Raw genomic sequence first — 25,121 nt, 5'->3', positions numbered from 1 at the left:
ATTAAAATGATGTCACACAGGAACAGAAATAAAAAATTACATCTACTGCACCTGACAAGATTTGAACTCTCAACCTCCTACGCACAAAGCTATTATTCTCTCCACAACACCATGCAGCCAGTGTACATAATAAGACTTTTTTAACAATATTGGGCATAACAGAAAACTCCAATTTTCTTTTTTGTCAATTGCTCACAAACAACTGCCTACCAGCATGAATGGCTGCAGGGTGTGGTACCTGGGATCTTGACCTACATAACTGTATAGATGACTTCAAAAACTCGATCCCACTGCTGGGGGCCTCTCCTTGCAAGATAATAGATATGGAATTCACAACTACAATTTTAAAAATGAATGTGCATTCTTCTTGCTTCTACAACACACATCTTACTAACTAGCTAAAAACTTTTTGATCATCACATTTGGCAATTGTTAAATTTTTCCTTCTTACATTAATTATCTGTTACTGGATTTTACACTGAAGCTTAATAATCTCTATTAATCTACGCAATGAATGATGATGCCCTGTCTTATCTTGTGTCATTCATGTAGGTAACCTATGCACAGCACAATAATGCAATTTGTTAATTTAAGCACTGCATCTGCTAAGGAGTTATTTTTTTCTGATGGAGGTGTCACTCAAGTCATAAACAGTCCCAACATATGCTAATCCGAGGCCATCAAAGTAGTGAGGTAAGGTAAAATGTACGTTAGTTAGTAGTCCATAGCCATGATACATTATTCCTCTAGTAAGTTATTGTTTAATTTTGTCGTGAACCAGTTAAATGACTGCAATGGTGACTGAGATGTATTTAAACTAGCCTCATCACAAACCCTCAGCAAACTTCTTCGAGAAGCAATATATTAAGCCAAGAGCTTTTTTTAAAGTTCTTTTGCCAATGACACTCCAGTCAACCCGTTTCAACAACATGACACAAAAGATCATGCTAATGCTAGCCAAACTCAAAAGTCATTATGGTACTGCACACGGAAAAACAGGCTTGCAGGATTTATGAAAATATTGCAGAAGTATGAAATCAGTGATACCTGAGAACCATTCTTACTGAATGATCAAGAAGGCTGTAATCAATTGGTGGTAATGAAGAGCAAAAGACAACAGTGAATTTCCATTTTCCTTCTCAAGAGCTGCACAGCAGTAAGAGAGGGAAATAAGATATGAATTCTCTATAGCCTTCCTCATCTGATATCAAATTTTAAATGATGCAGCTACAAATAACAGTCTTGTGAGATTTCTTTTCTTTTGTGTAATGTTGTTAACTGGATAAAGGTATATCTAATGTATTATTACTGCAGGTTTATTTGAAAATGAAGCATAATTGACGTTCTCTGACATGTGTTAAATATGACTGGGGTGTTTAATACCAAGGCTTACTCACATGATGTAAGAAATTTGCAACATTTGTTTCATGCAGCCACTTGAATTACTTTTAGCCAATGTGAATTTATCTATCTCATCGACTCACTGCCTGTCTCCTTTCTTTATTATAATCCAGTGACAACACTGATTCAGTCATTTTGCTTTCTATTCACATTATTAACTTATAAATCCTAACTATTTTTCTGCCAATGTATATTTACATCAGGAAGCATATTTGATGCTTTCCAATCAATCACTTTAAAATGATTTTAATGCTACTGACTCACTCCCTTGGAAAAACTGTCTAAGTTGTATGAAAACAGGGATGTGTTCTCAGCTGAAATTCTGATAACACTGAAGCTATTTCAGCTAACCTTTTTTTGGCGTTAGTTTAAATATAGTTATCATCATATGTGCACCTGAGAAGTATGCAAATTAAAGTTTTAAAACTTACATATGGGTAAAAAATTACACATTTCTGCCTAAAATTTTCATCTTTGCAAAAATATTCCTGATATTCAAAGGTCAATAGTAATTGTTCAGCACAGAAATCCATTGTGGAAGCATTTTGGGCACTATTTACCTACCAGTCTAAATGGAAGATATCAGTGTATAAAATAAAATTAATATATAGCACCTCACTGCACTAACGCTTTTAAAATACATATCACTCACAGCTGAATAAATAGTCCCTAAATGTAGAAAACAGATCAGTCACTCTACCGGTTTTTTTAAACAGGTAAAGACATCAGTCAACAATGACGAGGTGCTGAGTCACCAGCCTCCTTTTTGGCTAGTCTGGCATGTCTATCGATACAACGGGCACAACTGGTTTTAGTAACTCAGGTTTTTTCACCCTCTTCTCAGTTTTCATGTCAGCAACTGAGGTCTCACTGGAACTGCTAGTACCAGCATTAGCTCGGCGAGAACCATCATCACTCTGTATGCTGTACGCTATGTTAGCGTACTCCTGCAGGAAAGGACACAAGCTCAGCAGGAAGTGACAGAAGTCTTTTCGAATTCCAAACCACCCTGTGAATGAGAAGGGGTTTCTTTATATTGGGCTGTGCAATAGGAGAAAAACAACACACAGTACTGTTAAGGCAAGAATGATTTACTGGACTAATGCAAAAAAAACTAAAAGTTGATATTTTTCATAATTATCATTTCTTGTAATATTTACTGTGTGTATATGACTCAGAGTTTGGAAACACAATAGCTTTTGATAAATTTATATGATGTAAGTGACACAAAGTATGCATTTAGGCTATTTGTACATTTTTTCTTTATTCCTATTAAGGGGCAGTCAAATGAAAATTAGATAGGCAGAAAATAGTAAGTAAACTGTTTATTATTTCAAAAGCAATTGTCGTAACTGTTAATATAGTTATACCTCTGTGAGACATGACTGTCAATGTCTTGATCGAAAAATGTTTGCGGTTGCCTATAGAACCATGGTTGTACCCAGGCTTCCATCTTTTCATCCGAAGCAAATCAACAGCTGCAGGTGTCTTTCTTATGGCTATGGAAATTGCATGGGGAGAGTTCAGGACTGTATTGATAACATGTAACTGCTCCCCAGTGAGACTTCTGCAATATATTCAAAGTAACCTGGGGAACATGGGACAATCACAAACACTTTTGCACAAGAAGTCATTGATAATCTTGTCTCACAGTATGATGAATGTATTAACATTTATGACAATTACTTTAGAAATAATAAACAGTTTACTTACTCACTTTTTTTCCACATGTCTTGTTTTGATCTGACTGTGCCTTTTAAATCAGAAGGATGTAGGGGAACAGATGAATCAAGCTCTACCCAATACAAATGGGTTTGAGGAAAGGTATGGTGCTACTAGTACACATATATGGATGTAATACATAGTTCAATATGTAACATAACATTCAGAGACCAGAAGCTGGTTCATTACTTACCACAAAAGAAATATTTTTTTGTAATTGATGCCCCCACAGCTTTCATGTATTTCCTGAAAATCACTCTGTACCATCATACGATGTTCTTAGAAAGTTATTAATGCTAATAAAATCCTACAATGGAAAATTCAGGATGGAAGACCAGATATTGGTCAGCAGTGATCTTGGCTAGCGTGGGTAGTGGAGGTACAGAAGAGGTGTGGGCAGGGGATTAATACTGAATTTTGACAAAACTCAGCACACCCAGCTCATACCTTTCAGTGAACTCCACAAGCCATAAAAAAATGATGGAAAACATTTAGTTTTTGAGACTGCACACAGAGCACATACACAACTGGAAAACCCATTGTTCAGAATTAATGAAGTGGTTTGTTTCAGATATATTTGCAGTATGCATGACAATTACTGTAAGTGATCTATAAATGAAGAAACTAGTTTAGTCTGCATACTGTCATTCGCTAACAAGTTATGGAATAAATTTAATTTAGAGGTGTCAGTGGTATGCTCTTAATGTCTTTTTTTGTGGTATTGCATGTAACAGCCAATGCACCACTGCTAGAAGTTGTCTGGAGGAGACAGCTGCGCAATGTGGAAATTCCAAATGAAAGTGATATTCAGTGTCAAAGGCTTTTTAGATATTGTCAATAGCACAGCTATTAAGCGTTCAAAGGAGAAGAAGCCGAGGAAAAAAAAAAAAAGACTGGAAAAGGACGCAAAGGCACAGGAACTTATTGTGATGCAGATGGAAGTAGCGACACTCCCTCACACACTGTCTTGTATGTCAGCTTGCAAGTGGGCTAAACTGAAGACCATGTGTGAGAACGAGTCTGTGGTGAGCATTCACATGCTTTAACGAAAGTTTTTCCTCATTCAACATTGGTGATGACTTGGTGGTTACAGTTATATCACAAACAGAAATAATCAACACTAAACTGACACAAGCAGGTGAACCATTTTCAGACAAAATGATTACAACGAAGGTGTTGACGTTACTGCCAGAGAGCTACAGACATTCCTGTTGAGCATAAGGAATCCATCCCCTCTGAGGAGTAAAAACTTAATGAGAAATAAGTAGCTGCAGTTACTGTACGAAAAGAGGTCATCTTAAGTCAGACTGCATATTGCTGAAGTCCAAGAAAGACAAAAAAGTGCAAGACGTAACTGCTTTTATATGTATAAGTCAAGTTCACCTACAAGATTATTGGTTCATTGATACAGGTGCTAGTAAGCATATGTGCAAAATGAGAGAATCGTTTTAGAAATTGGACAGCTCAGTGAAAGTTATTGTGGGTGATGGTAAATTTCTTAATGCGACTGATAAGGAGAGGACGCCTACTCGTCATCGCCAAATTAGTCCAAATTCGTGGTACATGTAGAGCGTGGTGAGACATGAAAGTGCCCCAAGTAGGAACTTAAGATGGCCAAGCGTTTAGCAAATAAAAGGAATTCTGATATGGATCACCATGTGCACCTTATCAACTGCCCCTGTGGCAATGTGTTTAGGAAGCAGTGTTTGATTCAGCAGCCACCACGGTTGCTCAGCATGTTCGGTCAGAGAGCTGGCTGGTCTCTGTAATAAAAAAAAAAATAAAAAAAAAAAAAAAAAATGTATTTCTATGTGCACAACATCAGCGTGGGACGCCAGTCTTTAAAACAAGCGTATTACCTTGCAAACTTGGGACTGCGAACGGTCCATCAAGTGCACAGATCATATACAGTGAGTTTAATTTGACCTCGGTGGTGCTGTTGGCACAGACAACACCAGCCCCAACGACACTGGCGCGAACGGTGGGCAGTTATATAAAGGCCACTACCAGACAACAGATCATCCGTCACAATACATTCAGATTCTGTGTGCGTACTGAGCTGTCAATTGTATACTGTGCTAATAGTACTGTACTCTCTCTCATGGATACTCACTCTGGACATGGTTATTTTCACACTTATTATGAGCATGCTTTGAACTGGTATCACTGTCCATGCTGTGAACTTTGCTGTTGACATTTGCCTTAATCGTCAGACAAAGTTTTGTCGTATTGATTTACAATAGTTAAGTGACAACGCTAGCCAGGTAACTCATTCATCTGCTTGCTCTTGACTGGGTAATGTGAATATTGCAAGATTAGTGTGCGAATATTCTGGGAAATATCACAATCATTGCAGACAAAACAACTGTACCGTAAGAACAATGGAGGAAAATATTGTGGAAAGATTAAAAACATCGGACAAAAGTGAAAATCGTAACCTGCCTGGAATGTCGGTAGATACAGAACAGGAGCCAGATGATAATAGACTCCACAGTGATGTGTCCAAGCACATTTGAAGATGGCGCTGGATTTATGTTTACAGTACTTGACTGAAGAGGATCTGACTGCATCAGAAAGTTCCACGGGAATAACCGAAGAACACATTCAAATGCCAAATAAAATGCACTAGAAAATACTAGACATTTTATCCAAATATATGTCTGTGTGCGACAAGTGGTTGATTCGGTTTGAAGATGTCGCTGAAGAATGTGAATATGCAGACATGAAGAGTGGCATTTTGTCAGATGATGACTATGAATCCGATGCCAAAAAAATGAAAGAAGATCCAGAATCTGTTCCACTGGATTATAAAATAATGGGGGTTAATCTTGCTGAAACACATCCAAAGTGGAAGTTGAAGACTCTGTAAACAAAATGTGCATCTCGCTTCAAGCATATGTGGGATGTGAAAATTTGGGAAGAACATATTAAACAGTGTGGACAAATATCATACAATTGATTCCTGGACACATGTTCTCTTTATAGAAGCACGGAACTGTAACCAGCAAGTCACTAATAGAAACTTGCAACAATGGGCACTTGCTGCTGTGAGACAGTTTCCAGATTTGGAATTCAAAGCTTCAGCAACGTGGGTCAAGCGGTTTAAACAAATGCATAAAATCCAACAGAGAAATGTTACAAAATTTGTATCAGAAAGAGACACTGCTATTATTGAGGAAACCCTTGCTGTGGTAGAGAATTTTTGTCGCCAGACTCTAGCTCTTATCCACAACTATGACAAGGACGTTGTTATCAACACCGATCAGACAGGTAAGCCAACTGCCTACATCAATCGACATACTCTTTGCACTGTCACGTATGATAGATTTACATTTGTATCTTCTCTTTCCAGGCTGCCAGTATCAGTCAACATATGACCGAGCCCTAGAACACCAAGGGTCAAAAGTGGCGTGCATGAAACCAAAGTATATGAACAAATTAACACACTCCTATACAGCACAATATGCTATGAGTCTTTCAGGAAAATTACTGCCACACATTTACATACGCCTATAGGAGACTACTGGCTCTTTTGGACAGAGGATTAGAAAATCAGTAGATGTGTACACAGCAAAATATACAAATGTTATCACCACTTCTTCAAAATACGGTAAACTGACAACAGGCTTATACAAAACATATTTAACTGATGTGATGAAGCCCTATGTGCAAGAGAATAAATGTCTTCTGTTGATTGACTCATGGGGATGACAAACAGATCCACAAATATACGATGAACTATTCAAAGATGAAGACGGATTGCCAATGCGCAGTATCAAAGTAATTCCCCCAAAATGTATGTCACTAGTGAAACCCTGTGACGTATCTTTTTATCGTTAGGTAAAAAGTCTAAGAAAATGTCAAAACTGCACCTATCTCATTGAGAAAGAAAAAGAAATCACTTCCCGAAAAGCTTGCAAAAACTACATTCCATTACACATCACCACTATCCTCCCATGTAATCAGTGACATACTGCAGTACACATGGTTCGCTGCTGGACTGTGTGACGAAAGAAGCTGTTTTCAGAATGTCAATCAAGTTTGTTTTTCTATGGAGAAATTTAAAAAAAAGAATACATGTCACTGCAAAAAGGAGGCATTTATAACGTGCCCAAGATGCGGTCAAAATTATTGCTTCCCCTGTTTCTTCGATGCATATCACCCCAGTACATGTGATTGATCAATTGCAAAAGAATGGAAGTATTGATTTACATACACAATGTTCCCGTGTAAATTCTGGCAGATTGTAGCGCAGCTGTTAGGCATTTGTACAGGTTAGTTCATACATTCTTTGCGTGTTTCCCTTGCATTATCTAGGCATGGACTCGTGTTTCAGTAACTGTTGTTCAACATCGATCAGAATGGACAGGGACTGTGACTGCTGTGTTCGGATGAGGGCTGAGTTACCATCCCTTCGCTCACAGCTGCAGGCGGCGCTGACTTCGGTCGGGCAGCTTGAGGCTGTTAATATGGGCACCACTGTGGGGAGCCGGACTTGGGTATCACGGGGATGTCAACCTCGCCCCGTCTGTCCCCATATCGGTCTGCCACTGTGGTTGCCCCAGTTGTTGCCTGCAGTGGGGCTGAGCCCTCACCTGTGGTCGATTGGGACGTCGTTCCACGGTGTGGCAGGCAGCGAAAGACGTCCCCGGAGGCTGATCAGAAAGCCTCCCCGGTGCGTCTGACAAACAGGTTTCAGGTACTGTCTCTGGCTGAGCCAGAGGCAGCTGCCTGCCCTGTTTCAGAGGATGATTCTCCGCCTTCAAGGTCCAGGCAATCGCAGAGGGTGGGCTTATTGGTGGTTGGGAGCTCCAATGTTAGGTGCGTAATGTGGCCCCTTACGGATATGGCGGCTAAGGAGGGGAAGAAATCCAGTGTGCACTCCGTGAGCATTCCGGGTGGAGTCATTCATGATGTGGAAAGGGTCCTTCCGGATGCCATGAAGAGCACAGGGTGCAGCCAGCTGCAGGTGGTGGCACATGTCGGCACTAATGACGTGTGCCGCTTTGGATCTGAGGAAATTCTCTCTGGATTCCAACGGCTATCTGATTTGGTGAAGGCTGCCGGTCTTGCTTACGAGATGAAGGCAGAGCTCACCATCTGCAGCATCATTGACAGAACCGACTGCGGACCTTTGGTGCAGAGCCGGGTGGAGGGTCTGAATCAAAGGCTCAGACGGTTTTGTGACCGTGTTTGCTGCAGGTTCTTTGACTTGCGCCATAGGGTGATGGGGTTTCGGGTTCTGCTGAACAGGTCAGGAGTTCACTACACTCAGCTAGGGGCTACACGGGTAGCGGAGGCTGTGTGGTGTGGACTGGGCGCTTTTTAAGGTTAGAAGGCCTCGGGAAAGTACGGGGTGGGCTGCAATCTCAAAGGGTGCGTGGCAAATACAGGGCGTGCTTGGATCAAGGGTTGGAATCGTTATAGGTACAGAAAGCTGGCTAAAGCCTGAAATAAGTTCTGCAGAAATTTTTACGAAGTCTCAGACGGTGTTCAGGAAAGATAGATTAGGCAGAATTGGTGGTGGAGTGTTTGTGTCTGTCAGTAGTGGTTTATCTTGTAGTGAAGTCGAAGTAGATACTCCACGCGAATTGGTATGGGTGGAGGTTATACTTAACAGCCGAACTAAGTTAATAATTGGCTCCTTCTACTGACCCCCAGACTCCGATGATATAGTTGCTGAACAGTTCAGAGAAAATTTGAGTCTCGTAACAAATAAATACCCCACTCATATGGTTATAGTTGGTGGGGACTTCAACCTTCCTCGATATGTTGGCAAAAATACTTGTTCAAAACTGGTGGTAGGCAGAAAACATCTTCCAAGATTGTCCTAAATGCTTTCTTCGAAAATTATTTCAAGCAGTTAGTCCACGAACCCACGCGAATTGTAAATGGTTGCGAAAACACACTTGACCTCTTAGCCACAAACAATCCAGAGCTAATAGAGAGCATCATGACTGATACAGGGATTAGTGATCACAAGGTCGTTGTAGCTAGGCTCAGTACCGTTTCTTCCAAATCCACCAGAAACAAACGCGAAATAATTTTATTTAAAAAGGCGGATAAAGCGTCACTAGAAGCCTTCCTTAAGAGACAATCTCCATTCCTTCCGAACTGACTATGCAAATGTAGACGAGATGTGGCTCAAATTCAAAGATACAGTAGCAACAGCAATTGAGAGATTCATACCTCATAAATTGGTAAGAGATGGAACTGATCCCCCATGGTACACAAAACAGGTCCGAACGCTGTTGCAGAAGCAACGGAAAAAGCATGCGAAATTCAGAAGAACGCGAAATCCCGAAGATTGGCTAAAATTATTAGACGCGCGAAATTTGGCACGGACTTCAATGCGAGATGCCTTTAATAGGTTCCACAACGAAACATTGTCTCGAAATTTGGTAGAAAATTCGAAGAAATTCTGGTCGTATGGAAAGTACACAAGTGGCAAGACGCAGTCAATACCTTCGCTGCGCAGTGGCGATGGTACTGTTACCGACGACTGTGCTGCTAAAGCGGAGTTATTGAACGCAGTTTTCCGAAATTCCTTCACCAGGGAAGACGAATGGAACATTTCAGAATTTGAAACACGAACAGCTGCTAGCATGAGTTTCTTAGAAGTAGATACCTTAGGGGTTGCGAAGCAACTCAAACCGCTTGATACGGGCAAGTCTTCAGGTCCAGATTGTATACCTATTAGGTTCCTTTCAGATTACGCTGATACAATAGCTCCCTACTTAGCAATCTGTACCTACAGATTGGAAAATTGCGCAGGTCGCACCAGTGTTTAAGAAGGGTAGTAGGAGTAATCCATCGAGCTACAGACCTATATCATTGACATCGGTTTGCAGTAGGGCTTTGGAGCATATACTGTATTCAAACATTATGAATCACCTCGAAGGGAACGATCTATTGATACGTAATCAGCATGGCTTCAGAAAACATCGTTCTTGTGCAACGCAGCTAGCTCTGCTGTTCCTGATCTATATAAATGACCTAGGTGACAATCTGAGCAGTTCTCTTAGGTTGTTCGCAGATGATGCTGTAATTTACCATCTAGTAAGGTCATCTGAAGACCAGTATCAGTTGCAAAGCGATTTAGAAAAGATTGCTGTATGGTGTGGCAGGTGGCAGTTGACGCTAAATAATGAAAAGTGTGAGGTGATCCACATGAGTTCTAAAAGAAATCCGTTGGAATTCGATTAATCGATAAATAGTACAATTCTCAAGGCTGTCACAATTCAACTAAGTACCTGGGTGTTAAAATTACGAATAACTTCAGTTGGAAAGACAACATAGATAATATTGTGGGGAAGGCGAGCCAAAGGTTGCGTTTCATTGGCAGGACACTTAAGAAGATGCAACAAGTCCACCAAAGCGACAGCTTACACTACACTCGTTCGTCCTGTGTTAGAATATTGCTGTGCGGTGTGGGATACTTACCAGGTGGGATTGACGGAGGACATCGAAAGGGTGCAAAAAAGGGCAGCTCGTTTTGTATTATCACGTAATAGGGGAGAGAGTGTGGCAGATATGATACGGGAGTTGGGATGGAAGTCATTAAAGCAAAGACGTTTTTCGTCGCGGCGAGATCTATTTACGAAATTTCAGTCACCAACTTTCTCTTCCGAATGCGAAAATGTTTTTTTGGGCCCAACCTACATAGGTAGGAATGATCATCAAAATAAAATAAGAGCAATCAGAACTTGAACAGAAAGGTTTAGGTGTTCGTTTTTCCCGAGCGCTGTTCGGGAGTGGAATGGTAGAGAGATAGTACGATTGTGGTTCGATGAACCCTCTGCCAAGCACTTAAATGTGAATTGCAGAGTAATCATGTAGATGTAGATGTATGCGTTAACTACAATCCCTTTTTAAATGTTTGCAGTCCCACATTTCATCCTATGCCTATACTTTTCGTGCTTATATAAATTAATAAAATAATCTATATGATGTTGCGATTAATTGTGATGTTAGTAGTGTACGCATTGCCAAGGAGCACTAAAATATTTGCTACCAGGCAGAGTCGTACCTGCGACCCTTTCAATGCAAATCCAATCTCTTACCATTGAGCCAAAGACAGCTTCCTAAACACATTGTCACAGGAACAATTGATAAGGTGCACATGGTGACAGATCCGTATCATAATTCCTTTTATCTCCTAAATGCTTGGCCATCTGGAGTTTCCACTTCGGGCACTTTCAAGTTTCACCACACCCTACACGTATCATAAATTTGGACGAATTCTGCGATGATGCGTAGGCGACCTCTCTTAGTGAGTGCAGTACTGTGGAACTGTCTGCATGGAATGGGGTTAAGTTTTTCAAAAAAGTACACAGTGGAGTGTTTGTGCCTGAACTGAAACTCAATCCATTTTCGGTAGAAACTATGGCGGACAGGACACTTAGAAGATGCAACAAGTCCACTAAAGAGACAGCTTACACTACACTCGTGGACTGTCAGTCAAGGAACAATGTGAGTTCTTGAACAGCAAAGGTGAAGTTTGTGCATTATCCAAATGCGTCAACAAAGTGTATCAGATGTTGTCTTCCCTAAATGCAATACAATCAGGTCAATGGTTACTATGATGTTTCCAGATAAAACACAGTCTATGGTTGACAGTAATACCACTAGTGAGTTTCAATCTGTCAATATTCATTATGTATGTAAGTTTAATGAACTTTGGTCTGGTAAATTTGTGTAATTGTGTTGAAAACTTGAGCATCTGGTGTACAAAAAATTCGATATCAGAGAGCATGTAAGAGTTATTGTTGCAGAAAGGAGTGAATTTCGTTGATGACTGTCACTTGTGAAGAGTGCCTGGCAGGTAAATAACATCAGTTTGCCAAGGGCTAATGCAGTACTTGAATCAGTTCATGCAGTCACCTATGGCCTAAGGAGACACATTTACTTGGAGAAGCAAAATATTATTTGCTTTTGAAGGATGACTACTCAAGTTAGCACAAAGTATTCTTTATGAAGTTAAAGGTTTGATCAAGAGTGTTATTGCAAAAGATGAGAGAGAAAATGGTCTAAAAATTAAAGTTCTAAAGAGTGATACTGAAATTGAGTTTATGAATCTGCTTTAGGTAAATTTTTGAGGGAGAACGGCATAATCCATCAAAGAAGAACTGTATGCACGCCACAGCAAAATGGAAGAGCTGAAAGAGATGTGAGCATCTTGGTTGAAGCTACTCATTCACTGATTTCAGAGATGCCCATACATTTCTGGGCTTAAGCAGGTAAACGACGGCTTAAGCACTAAATCAAACTGGTCAAAGTCCTGTCAGAGGTAAGACTCCATTTGAAGCCTTTTATGGCACAGAATTACCCTTAGAAGTTTTGAAAATATATGAGGTTCATCAGTCGTTTTTTGTTCTCAAACAAAAGAGACTGAAGTTAGACTCCAAAAACAAGATAGGTTTATTTATGGTACATGATGACGATGTGAAGAGGTACATAATATTTATACTTCCCATGAAGAGAGTTGAGGTACAGTGAGATGTAATTTTCTTGCCGCCAACTGCATCTGAAAAGAAGAAAACTAGTGTCCCTGTAATAGAGTCATATACTATTTTTCCAACGTCAAAATCCCAAGTGTCATCAATGTATCCAATGTATAATGCACCCGTTCTACATACTTGAAAATGGCCTATGGCAGAAATTCTACAACCATACATGAAATAAAGAGAACGGCAGCTGACGGCATCATGAAATCATATACATACTATTTTTTTGTGATGAAGTGAACATAGATAAAATTTGAGAATCAGAGGGTCAGAAAGAAACAGAAACAAGGATTGAGGTTGTAGAAGAAAACAGAAGTCAGCTTAGCAAAGAACAAGAAATCAGTAACAAAAGAGAAGATTCTTTTGAGGATGCAGAGGAAAATGTGGATGATGAGGATGAGAGGCCACAGACTCTGAGATCGAGGAGAAATATTCAACACCCGAATTACTTAGAGGATTATGAGTTGGGCCTGTTGACAGCAGTGGAGGATGATGACCCTAGCACCTAGCCTAAGCAATGTCTTGTAGTGATGCTGAAAATTTGAAAAATTCCATTGCAAGAGAGATGCAAGCCCTGGAAGTAAATAACACATGAGATTAAGTACGCAAGCCAAATGAGTGTAATGTTATAAACACAAAGTGGTTTTCAGTTAAAAAAGAGATGATAATGGTAATATTGTTTCTTATAAAGATTGTCTTGTAGCTAAAAGTTTCCAACAGAGATTGACATGATTGAAAAATGGAGTCCAGTAGGAAAATTAACTTCAGTGAGATTTTTTTTCCAAATCAGTTTCCCACCCATCAACTGGATTCTGTAGTGCTTTACTCTGTGGAGATATAGTTGGAGACTTTTATGTTAAATTACCTATTGGATGCTGCATTAAAATGAAAGATAAAGTTTACAAACTCAGAAAGGTTTGAAGCACTCACCCAAAAATAGGAAAATTAAATTCCACACAGTAATAACTGACTTTGGATTTATAAGAAGTGATTTTCTGTATTGTTTGTCTATAATGACAAAAACCAGCAACAAAACAGGTAGTGACTGAGATTATGGTCCACCTTGTGCAGTGTCGTGTTATGTTGTGTTGCAGGGGTCCCACTCAAAAGAAGTCCACAATCAAACATTTGCTTAAGGTAATTTAGTCAGTTAGTTACGTGTTACACTGATCAGTATCACAGTAACCGTTATGATGTGGAATGTGTCAGAAGAATGTGCACATGAATGAAGGTTTGTTTAAATAAATAAAAAAAATAAAAATAAAAAAAGAAGACAAAAGCTTAAAATTTTTATTACCTACCCCATTCCCCTAAATGGCACAAAATGCACACATTATACCTATAGATTTATTTATTCTTATTCAAGAATTCATCTATGGTATAGAAGAATGTCAAGGAGATATGATTTCAATTTATTTTTAAAACTGTTACTGCTGTTTGTCAGTCATTTTATTTCATATGGTAATTTATCGAAAAGTTTTACAGCAGCATATTTTACCCCTTTCTGTGCCAAAGATAGGTTAAGTAGAGGATAGTGTAAGTCTTTCTTTCTTCTGGTGTTATAATCATGAATGTCACTGTTGTTTTTAAACTGGTTCATGTTGTTGAGAACAAATTTCATTATTGAGTAAATGAACTGTGAGGCTGTTGTAAGAATTCCAAATCTTTTAAAGGGATGCCTACAAGATGTGTGACTATGAGCCCCACACATTATTCTAACCACTTTCTTTTGAGCAGTGAATACTTTTTGCCTAAGTATTGAGTTACACCAAAATATTATTTCGTATGACATCAGAGTGTGAAAGGATGCAAAATATGTTAGCTTGCTCATTTCTATATCCTCAAAATTAACAGTTATTCTGATTGCAAAAGTTGCTGAATCTAGTCACTTTAGGAGATCCAAAACATGATTTTTTTCCAACTGTATGCTCTACCCCAGCTACTGTCTTCAGTTGATGTGTTATATTTATTGAAGAAACTGTACTCCTCGCAGTAGAAAACTGGATGTACTGTGTTTTCGAAGTTCAGAGCAAGCCCATTAACAGAAAACCAATTAATAACTTTTCCAAAGACACTATTTATATCATTTTCTATTGGAGTTTCTCTTACTGTACATTAATAATGATGCTTGTATCATCAGCAAACAGTGTCAGTTCAGCTTCTTGTTTCACATAAGAAGGGAGGTCATTCACATATATCAAGAACTGAAGGGGACCTTGTGGAACATCTAATGTAATTTCACCCCAGTTAGATGAAGTGGGAAACTTCTTTAAATCACTTAAACCATATAAAGAAACTTTTTGCTTCCTGTTCTGTAGGTATGACTTAAAACACTCATATGCTGTTCCATTCATACCATAAAATTGTAATTTCTGTAACATAATGTCAAGGTTTACACAATCAAATGCTTTGGCTAGCCACAGAAAATTCCTATGGGTGACATTTTATTATTTAAAGACACTATTATGTGGGCAGTGAAATTGTATATTGCTGTCTCTGTGGAACCACATTTTTGAAATCCAAACTGTGATTTTCTAAGTATCCCATTACTGCTCAGATGGCTAACCACTCTTGAGTACATTACTTTCTCAGCAATTTTTGAAAATGCTGTGAGCAAGGATACTGGCTAGTAATTATTGACATTTGTGATGTTCCCTTTTTTGTAGACTGGCTTGACAATAGCACATTTTAATCTGTCTGGGAAAATACCTTGAGGTAGTGATGCATTACAGATGTGACTCTACATTGTTTTAACATCCTTTAGAGATGTCATCTACTCCAACAGAACATTTATTTTTCAAAGATTTAATGATTTTCCTTACTTCACAAGAGGTTGTTAGATGAAAACTAACCTGATTAGGATTTCCCAAAACTGACTCTTCCACGTACTGCTTGGCTTTTTCTTTTGAACTAATCTCACCAATTTTTTTCACCTATACTTGTGTACTGCTGGTTAAGATGGTCTCATTCTCTTTAATAGTAGTACTACCTACCCCAGTGGTTAATTTTCCTGTCTCTCTTCTAACAACATTCCATACTGCTTTGATTTTATTGCCCAAGTTGTTAATTTCATCTCTAATATACATATTTTTTTATATATAAAAACAAAGATGAGGTGACTTACCGAACAAAAGCGCTGGCAGGTCGATAGACACACAAACAAACACAAACATACACACAAAATTCAAGCTTTCGCAACAAACTGTTGCCTCATCAGGAAAGAGGGAAGGAGAGGGGAAGACGAAAGGAAGTGGGTTTTAAGGGAGAGGGTAAGGAGTCATTCCAATCCCGGGAGCGGAAAGACTTACCTTAGGGGGAAAAAAGGACAGGTATACACTCGCACACACGCACATATCCATCCACACATACAGACACAAGCAGACATATTTAAAGACAAAGAGTTTGGGCAGAGATGTCAGTCGAGGCAGAAGTGTAGAGGCAAAGAAGTTGTTGAAAGACAGGTGAGGTATGAGTGGCGGCAACTTGAAATTAGCGGAGATTGAGGCCTGGCAGATGACGAGAAGAGAGGATATACTGAAGGGCAAGTTCCCATCTCCGGAGTTCGGATAGGTTGGTGTTGGTGGGAAGTATCCAGATAACCCGGACGGTGTAACACTGTGCCAAGATGTGCTGGCTGTGCACCAAGGCATGTTTAGCCACAGGGTGATCCTCATTACCAACAAACACTGTCTGCCTGTGTCCATTCATGCGAATGGACAGTTTGTTGCTGGTCATTCCCACATAGAATGCATCACAGTGTAGGCAGGTCAGTTGGTGAATCACGTGGGTGATTTCACACGTGGCTCTGCCTCTGATCATGTACACCTTCCGGGTTACAGGACTGGAGTAGGTGGTGGTGGGAGGGTGCATGGGACAGGTTTTGCATCGGGGGCGGTTACAAGGATAGGAGCCAGAAATCCTCCCCACTCCGCCAAGAGTGTCTTTCCGCCGCCCACCTAACCTTCGTAACCTGTTAGTTCATCCCCATGAAATCCCCAAACCACCTTCCCTACCCTCTGGCTCCTATCCTTGTAACCGCCCCCGATGCAAAACCTGTCCCATGCACCCTCCCACCACCACCTACTCCAGTCCTGTAACCCGGAAGGTGTACATGATCAGAGGCAGAGCCACGTGTGAAAGCACCCACGTGATTTACCAACTGACCTGCCTACACTGTGATGCATTCTATGTGGGAATGACCAGCAACAAACTGTCCATTCGCATGAATGGACACAGGCAGACAGTGTTTGTTGGTAATGAGGATCACCCTGTGGCTAAACATGCCTTGGTGCACAGCCAGCACATCTTGGCACAGTGTTACACCGTCCGGGTTATCTGGATACTTCCCACCAACACCAACCTATCCGAACTCCGGAGATGGGAACTTGCCCTTCAGTATATCCTCTCTTCTCGTCATCTGCCAGGCCTCAATCTCCGCTAATTTCAAGTTGCCGCCACTCATACCTCACCTGTCTTTCAACAACTTCTTTGCCTCTACACTTCTGCCTCGACTGACATCACTGCCCAAACTCTTTGTCTTTAAATATGTCTGCTTGTGTCTGTATGTGTGGATGGATATGTGCGTGTGTGCGAGTGTATACCTGTCCTTTTTTCCCCCTAAGGTAAGTCTTTCCGCTCCCGGGATTGGAATGACTCCTTACCCTCTCCCTTAAAACCCACTTCCTTTCGTCTTCCCCTCTCCTTCCCTCTTTCCTGATGAGGCAACAGTTTGTTGCGAAAGCTTGAATTTTGTGTGTATGTTTGTGTTTGTTTGTGTGTCTATCGACCTGCCAGCGCTTTTGTTCGGTAAGTCACCTCATCTTTGTTTTTATATATAATTTTTCCCACGTGGAATGTTTCCTTCCATTATATTGATACATATTTTTTTGATTTTCTGACAACTTTTCTCAGCATTTTACAATAATTTTTACAGTGTAAGATTACTTGTGGGTCTTTACTAATCCTTCTGCCTCATACAATTTATTTTTCCTTACTGAAGACACTGTAATACCTGTTGTGATTCAAAGTTTCTTTGAGAACTGTTTGGTGTTACATTTAGTAATTTTTTTGGGGCAACAGTATTCAAAATTTATCAAGAAATATGCTGCATTTATTACTGGCATTTGACTCATTATACACATCGTCCCAATTAACATTTCTTAAACTTTCTCTGATGTGCTCTATATATATCAGGTTGACCAGTCTTACACTTTTACCTAATGATTTCTGAACTGCACACCCTGCTCAGTTTTGTAAGTTAATCAGTTGTGCATCATGGGCCAATAATCCATTTATCACAGGGAAAATGTGTTGGTTCTACATCCTCTTGCTGCACAAATACATTATTTATTAGAGTGCTACTGCCTTCAGCTATACATACAGCGGAACTGATCGCTGATTCTAAGTTATATGTCATTAATAACACTTCTAGCTCACTTTTCCTATCAGAACTGCTTAGAAAGTTTACATTGAAATCACCACAGATTAATAACTTCTTCTTTTTGTCTGACAGACAGCATAATAGGGAGTCAAACTTTTTTACGAGTAGCTCCCAATCTTCTAATGGGGACATGTACACTGTTGCTAATATGAACAATATATTATCTAGCTGTAGCTCACGTGCACAAACTCCAAAGTGCTGATCAATACAAAATTTGTTTACTTCTACAGTTTTGTACTTATACCCTTGTTTTGTGTAAATGGCAACCCCTCCTTTATCAATGCTAGATCTGCTTTTGCTAAATTATACAATTATACCCATTTACACCGAGACTTTCCATCCCCACAGTTACATGGTGTTCAGACAGACAAAATTTATCAATCTCATTCTTATTTTTGAGATTATCTAAACATACTAACAGCTCATCTACTTTATTTTTTATTCCCCTGATATTTTGATGAAGTAAATTGATACTATCATTAGCTATAGCCATATTTACTGTACATGAAGCTTCTTTTATTTTTCTTGATTACTGTCTGTCTGGACTTTTACTTTAACCTAAAAAAACCTGTTGGCTTGGTCCCATTAACCACAGGGATCATCCCTTGTGTGACTGTGGCCCCCTTTGCAGTATATGCTGATAGAGAAGCTAACTTATCTTTCCCATTCCCATTTAGGTGCAGGCCATGTATTGTGTATCCCTACTTACCAATAGCATCAACTGGAACACAACTCATGCGAGATTTTGCCAGTGTCTGGAGCATCCTGTTCAGCTCAATGTTGAGATAGATGCCTTACACCAGTGTTTACCCAGGGCTGATCATGTTGCTCTTGTTTTGTCCAGGTCACTCCTAATACTATATCTTCGAATCATAGCCAGGCTGTTTCCTGCTCCCCCAACTATAATTACTTGATATTCCTTCTCGAAGTCCCTGCATAGCTGACATAAAATTTCTGTCACCTGGCTAAGGTTAGCACTTGGTTTCACAAAACTTGTGACCTGGTAGCCTTCACCTTTCTCCTGAAGCTACTGGCCTACACCCCTTTCATGACTGCTACCTAGAAGCAGAATTCTTCTTTTCCTATTCTGATTTGACCCTAACCTGTCTGGTTTCTTTAAACTAATATTCTGCTTCAGCCCACATTAAGCTACATCTGTATAAGGCCATTCTTCCACTACTTCAGATAGCAAGCCAAACTCATTTACTAATGGAATTTCTAAAGGTTTTTTCAACAGTATTAAATTACTCTTAAAGGCTTTGCATAAAAATCAGGAAATGAAATGAACATGTCATCCATCATCATAGGGAAATAAAGGTGATTCACAAAAGGTGCTGGAAGTGACCACCCTTGACTTGTAAACTCAGTTGAGCACAACACTGCATATTAGCTGCCAGAACCTCTGGTGTCACTGCCTGGATTTCACAGATGATGTTCTCTTGCAAATCTTGTAAGCTCTGCAGTTTGTTCCAGTAGATCTTGCCTTTTAGGCCACCCTAGAGGAAAAAAAAAAAATCAGGTGACCTTGGAAGCCACAGTCATTTCGAAATGATGTGGGAAAAATGATTCAACCTCAGCCACGGTCACTCAAAACGTGTGGCATGCAGCGCCATCCTGTTGGTACAAGCTGAGGATAAGTTCTTCAGTGTGCAACTGGTTCACAAATTCCCGAAACATTTTGAAGTAAACTGCACATCACAGCAGACTTGAAAAAAACTGGTCCAATGATGCGACGCTGTGATATTGTACAGAACACGCCAATCCTTTAGGAATGCTGGGGTTACTCAACCAGTGCATGTGGATTTTATATTACACCAAAAATGCGTACTGCAATATACCTGGCTTCTGTGCAATAAATTTCTGAAACCAATGGCAAAATGTAATGCATTTGTCTTTGTCACTGACAACCAATTTCTGAACAATTGTAAACCCGTATGGATACATGTCCACTTTCTTCGCAGATCTGTAAAATATGCTCCAAGACATCCCACATTCCTGAGAGAAATGTCAAACAGACTTTGAAGGAGAGACCAACAATCATAGTTTCACATCAGTGACTTTTTCTTCGGATAATGACAGCTGTCTCCTGCCGTGAAGATCCAACACCGTTCCACTGCTCTACATCTCCTTCACTAACTTTTGTATGCAGCATTTAGATGATATATGCTGGTTACCAAACCATTCGACAAACATTCACAGTCATGTCTTAAAGAAACCAGTAGTCCAATATTTGTTTCACACAAAACAAGCACTCTTTGACAGTATAGCAATACATTGTCACTAAACACTGAGCTCCAGCCACAGCGACGAGCAGAAATACACTGTTGTGCGAAACAATGTTGCAGAGGGCAATGTTGCCACGTCAAATTCACAAATTACATGGTGCAATTTCAGTGGACTTACTACACATTTGTGGGACCTCTTTTGAGTGGCACACCCTATATTTGTGTCTATGTACTTATTTGCACTGCGGATGTCAAAATGTTTTATGCACCAGCTACTAGAGGTGCTGTTTTATTCTTATTAGGAATATACTTATTTTCAAACTGGTTACCTATTGTTTTTCAGGGAGACTTTCTTTTTCCAGTTCCTTGGTTACAGACTAAATATTCTTGTATTCTCGAGCAAAAAGTCTACATGCATGTAAAACTTTTCTGAAGCTACTGAATCCCAATAAGTTTCCTTTCCTACGCCAAGATGTAAAGTGTTTGTTCATTCCTTCCTCCTATAAAAGTTTGTATTTTGTACACTAGTCAGGTTAGACCTACACATGCACAATTTAGATGATCAGATAGCAGATGCAGCAGTCAACCCAACAAATACACTTACTTGTTTATGTTGATGATCTGCTGATAACTTCAAGTTCTGAGAGAATTGACGATATAAAAGTTGTTACGGAGGGATAACTTTCAAATGCAGGATTTAGATGTGATTAGCAACTATATGAGAATGAATATTGTTCCAAATTTAAGGAAGGAAACTAATACTATTTGTTGAGGTAGCCTAGCTATCTTCAAAAAGTATTAATGGTTTTTGATATGTCTGACAGCAATTCTGTTTCAACTCCCCTGGAGAAAAATTTCTGATCACAGAATGTTAAATAAAAAATAATCTGAAAATGAAGAAAATGAGGAAAAATGGAGACAATGAGAAAAAAATGTAAAAATTTAACAGTGTTATCGATGTATGTCATGTTATTAGTTAGGTTCCAGATCAGATATTTGTATAGCAATAAATATTTTAAGCAGGTAGGAACCATGTGGAAGCCTGGATTTATGGAATGCTTTAAAACATGTATTGTATTACACTTAACAGAACCACAAAACTGTGTCTGTTATATGCTAGGGATAAAATTTTTATTGATTCTATAAATGGTAATGTTCACTCTGATTGGGCTGGTGACAGTAGTTAGAATGTTTAAAGCTTTGGGCTGTAATGTTTCATGGGCATCTAACAAGCAACCCACAGCATCTCTGTCATAAACAGAATCAGAATTTGTAAGCATGGCAACTGGTGAAGCCTGCTGGCTCAGTAATTTGTATTATTCATTGAGCTGTTGTTTTTTGAAGATAATATGCCAATACTGAGCATTTGCAAGAATCCACTGTTCCATCGTAAACTTCAGCATATAGATGTAAAATTTGTATTTCAAACAATGGAAAATCCACGATGGAATGTAACAATATTATGAAAAGGATAGCTGGTACTCACCAAATAGTGAAGACGCTCAGTCGCAGGTAGACACAACAAAATGACTGTCCAAAAGTGAGCTGTCTTCATCGGAAATAAGACAACACACGCGCGCGCCCACACACACACACACACACACACACACACACACACACACACACACACACACGCGATTCAAAATTTTATTTGTTAGAGAGAAAGTCTCTGCTAAGAAAGTTGTGTTAAGGCACAAATGTGAAACCAGCTGATGTTTTGATGAAGTCACTGGGTAAAAGAAAATTTGAAAAATTTAGAGCCTTTCTATGACTTCCTTAAATCTTGTAAATTAGTTTTTGTAACATTGCTAATTAACATTGGGGGAGGGTGCAAATGGTATAATAGAAATGTTGTTTTAAGATAGCAACACTGTTCCTTTTGGTTTATGTTCACTTCCATTCTCAGACATTTTACTTTTATTTTATTTTATCATTATTTTCTTTTAGCCTCTGTGTGTGCCATTGTCGCCTGCTATTGAGTTGTATGCTATTATAAATTTAAAGAAAACTCTATACAAACAGGCTTATTATTGAGTTTCACTGACTAGCCCTGATTACATGAATGATAGTATTTTAAGAATATAGATTGCATTATGAAAATGATACCTGGTGTTAATTCTTGAATATCCTGCAGAGATCTCTTAGAAAAACTGGATATTTTGACAACTACTTCACAATACATATATTCATTAGTGTCCTTTTCTTTACCAATAGTTTTCTTTTGACAAGAAACAGAGAAGCACACAAATATAACAGTAAGACCGCAAACAATATCTACAAAGATTTCAAGGGATTAACATTAGTAGATAAAGAAATCAGATACATGGGTACACATGTATAAAGTGAAACGGGTAGCAATAATGATGTTTTACATATTAGCTGGTGGCTGTACAATAGGCCTACAGTTTTAAATAAACAAACATCCTAGCATTCTGTTATGAAATGGCTACAAAAATCAATGAAAAATGTAGTGATGACACTAGGCTGCCATTCTTTTATTCTAAAATTGGTATCTAAGCTCCATGTTGGACACAGAGGAAAGTTCGGTTCGAGTCATCAGCTTTGACCAGTGACATAGAAAACATGGCAAACACCATAAACATTCATTAGGTTTGCCAACTCACAACTAAACTGTTACCTTCCAACCTAACCTACGCCTCGAGCTAAGCTACAAATCAGTGTTTTACCTTAACCAGTTTTACGTTTTTACTTTCAAATACATTACTTCGCCAACTGTCAGCAAATCTGTGAGTATATGCACCAAAAAGTGATGTGACAGCAGCCATTAACATTATGTCACAGGCCAAAGCCAAAGACTTGTATCAAACATCCCTCTTGACCCCTCCATGTTTATCACAATATTATCTGTACAGGATGACATGAACTTCTTCAAGGCTTAAGTCGGGCCTCAGCATAGTCCAGAGATGAGTAATTACTGACATCCTGTATTACTCACAGCAAAACATCCAGAAGCAGATTAAATCATAGTGGCTGCCAGCAGCTGGTCAGGTGGGTGTGCAAAACTAGTCCAAATTTGGTTGCCTTCTGACAATATATGATCTGTGATCGAAACTGTTTTAAGATTAAAATCGGAAACTCAGTTGATATACTTACATCTGTTGCCTCCTTTTGCACCAAACGACATTAAAATTAGTGTACAGTATGAAAGAAACAGGGGTGAAACAACACCTACATAACTTAGTGTTATTGCCCCATCTAACTTGTTTGCAAGCAGCACCTGGAAATTAATAGAATGAAATATAATTTGACAACTCCTGTGTAAGCTAACATGTGAGTGAACAGCTGTTTCAAAAGTAATGTGATATATTGGTGTGATTATTACCTGAAAAATAAGTATTGGTATGACCAGAAATGTATATCCTAAGGCTGAATTAAAAGATGTTCTCCTTTGTTGGGGATTTACTTCAGGGGCCCTAAGCAAAATTCCTGCAAAAATTATTGTATACAACACTCCAACTAATGACAGACACATTAAAATCCAGAGTGGCACGAAAACAACTTCCCAGCTCCACGATATAAATCCATCTAATTTTAGAGCCAGGAATATGAACTGTAGTATATTGACAGAACAGAAAAGTTCAAGCTGGAAAATAAAAAGCAGTGCATTACTCTTTTTTTAAGATCAATCTGAAATCAAATCAAACAAAAAATGTGTAATGTCTCTCACTTACCTCAAACGAGCGGTCATGTTTCACAGCCCATATGCAGACAGCGATTGAAACGATTGAAATAAATATGAGAGGTATGAAAACAAGTATCCACAAATGTCTGTCAGACTCCAGTTTGTCACAGACCAGCAGTTCAAACATTAGAAGAATCAAGTGGAGTGCTAAGCTTATTAGCATTGCTTTGTAGTGCACATATGCTTCGCCCTCCAACCTTTTAAAAAATAAAACGGAACATTAACTGAATAGATACGCTACTAAGGCTACTTGTCTTTTCAGTTCCGTGTTTACATTCTGCCACTTTGACAAATTTCAGATTTCACACATTACAAAGCAGCAGAGAAGATATTTACCTAAAGTGTGGGTACCTCCACCATACATAGCTGCCGACAGTTGCCCCTGAGATAACCATAAATTTCCAAAACCATATTGGTATAAACACTGTCCAGTAACTCCAGATAATTGTCCCATCAAGTCGCAGGGCAAATAAAGCAGTAAAAACCATTAAACACACGTGAACAAGGAACTTGCTGAAATTGAAATGTGACATAAATACTTGGAATTACCACAGCTACTGTGAGAGGTGTCCACAACGAAAACATAAACAATGACAGCGCCTTATCGAACAAAGAAATATGCTTTACCTTGGATTAAAGTCCTGGAATAATGTTTGCAGGTTCATGTTCAATTTTTCTGATATCTAGTACGTAGTAGTTACTATCACATGTTTGTTTTGGCTTAAACGTACTTTTCTGTCAAAACAAAGGGCATATACACATTATCATTTTTTTTTCTTATTCAGCTGACTACCTATGCATTCATTTTGGTGATATCGACCTCGTAGTAGTGAGAGGAAAACGGCCAAGAATTTTATGATTTATTATTGTTGAGTATTTAGTTGTGATTACAAAATGATACTGTGCATTCACAAGTAAAATATTTTTCAATATATATCAATATTATGATAGTTATAAAGACTACTATATTTAATATGAACTTTTTTGTTCAATGGCTGCTATTTCTTGATGAAGTTATATTTTGAATTAATATATTTCCTATGTCTCATTAAATAAAGTTTTTCATATTACAGGTGTTCAACAGGGATTATTGAAACGGCTCTGAGTTCACCAACTTGAGTTGT

At 38.9% G+C, this 25,121-nt stretch overlaps 1 protein-coding gene across 1 annotated transcript; it reads right to left on the bottom strand.

Moving 5' to 3' along the window:
* Positions 1-1,954: 1,954 nt before the first annotated feature.
* On the bottom strand, positions 1,955-24,756 carry LOC124711673 (transmembrane protein 185B). Its single transcript, XM_047241867.1, has 6 exons — positions 24,625-24,756; positions 24,334-24,510; positions 23,987-24,194; positions 23,638-23,898; positions 23,409-23,532; positions 1,955-2,410 (listed from the first exon to the last, which is right to left on the bottom strand). Exons 1-6 carry the CDS (start codon positions 24,660-24,662, stop codon positions 2,172-2,174), a joined length of 1,047 nt encoding a protein of 348 aa, XP_047097823.1. The 5' UTR covers positions 24,663-24,756; the 3' UTR covers positions 1,955-2,171.
* Between the last annotated feature and the right edge of the window lie 365 nt (positions 24,757-25,121).

The sequence above is a fragment of the Schistocerca piceifrons genome, chromosome 8 (genome assembly GCF_021461385.2).
Source record: "Schistocerca piceifrons isolate TAMUIC-IGC-003096 chromosome 8, iqSchPice1.1, whole genome shotgun sequence".
In the NCBI taxonomy this organism is placed as follows: domain Eukaryota; kingdom Metazoa; phylum Arthropoda; class Insecta; order Orthoptera; family Acrididae; genus Schistocerca; species Schistocerca piceifrons.
Note: the sequence above shows the minus strand (reverse complement) of the source record. Positions and strands in the feature narration are given on the sequence as shown.

Excerpts from the sequence above, each read along its gene's own strand:
- LOC124711673 (XM_047241867.1), bottom strand. The coding sequence starts at position 24,662 with ATGAACCTGCAAACATTATTCCAGGACTTTAATCCAAG. Across the intron at positions 23,899-23,986 it reads AACATGACCGCTCGTTTGAG|CTTGAACTTTTCTGTTCTGT; the intron begins GTAAGTGAGAGA and ends TTTATTTTCCAG. Across the intron at positions 2,411-23,408 it reads TGCAAAAGGAGGCAACAGAT|GGTGGTTTGGAATTCGAAAA; the intron begins GTAAGTATATCA and ends TCTCATTCACAG.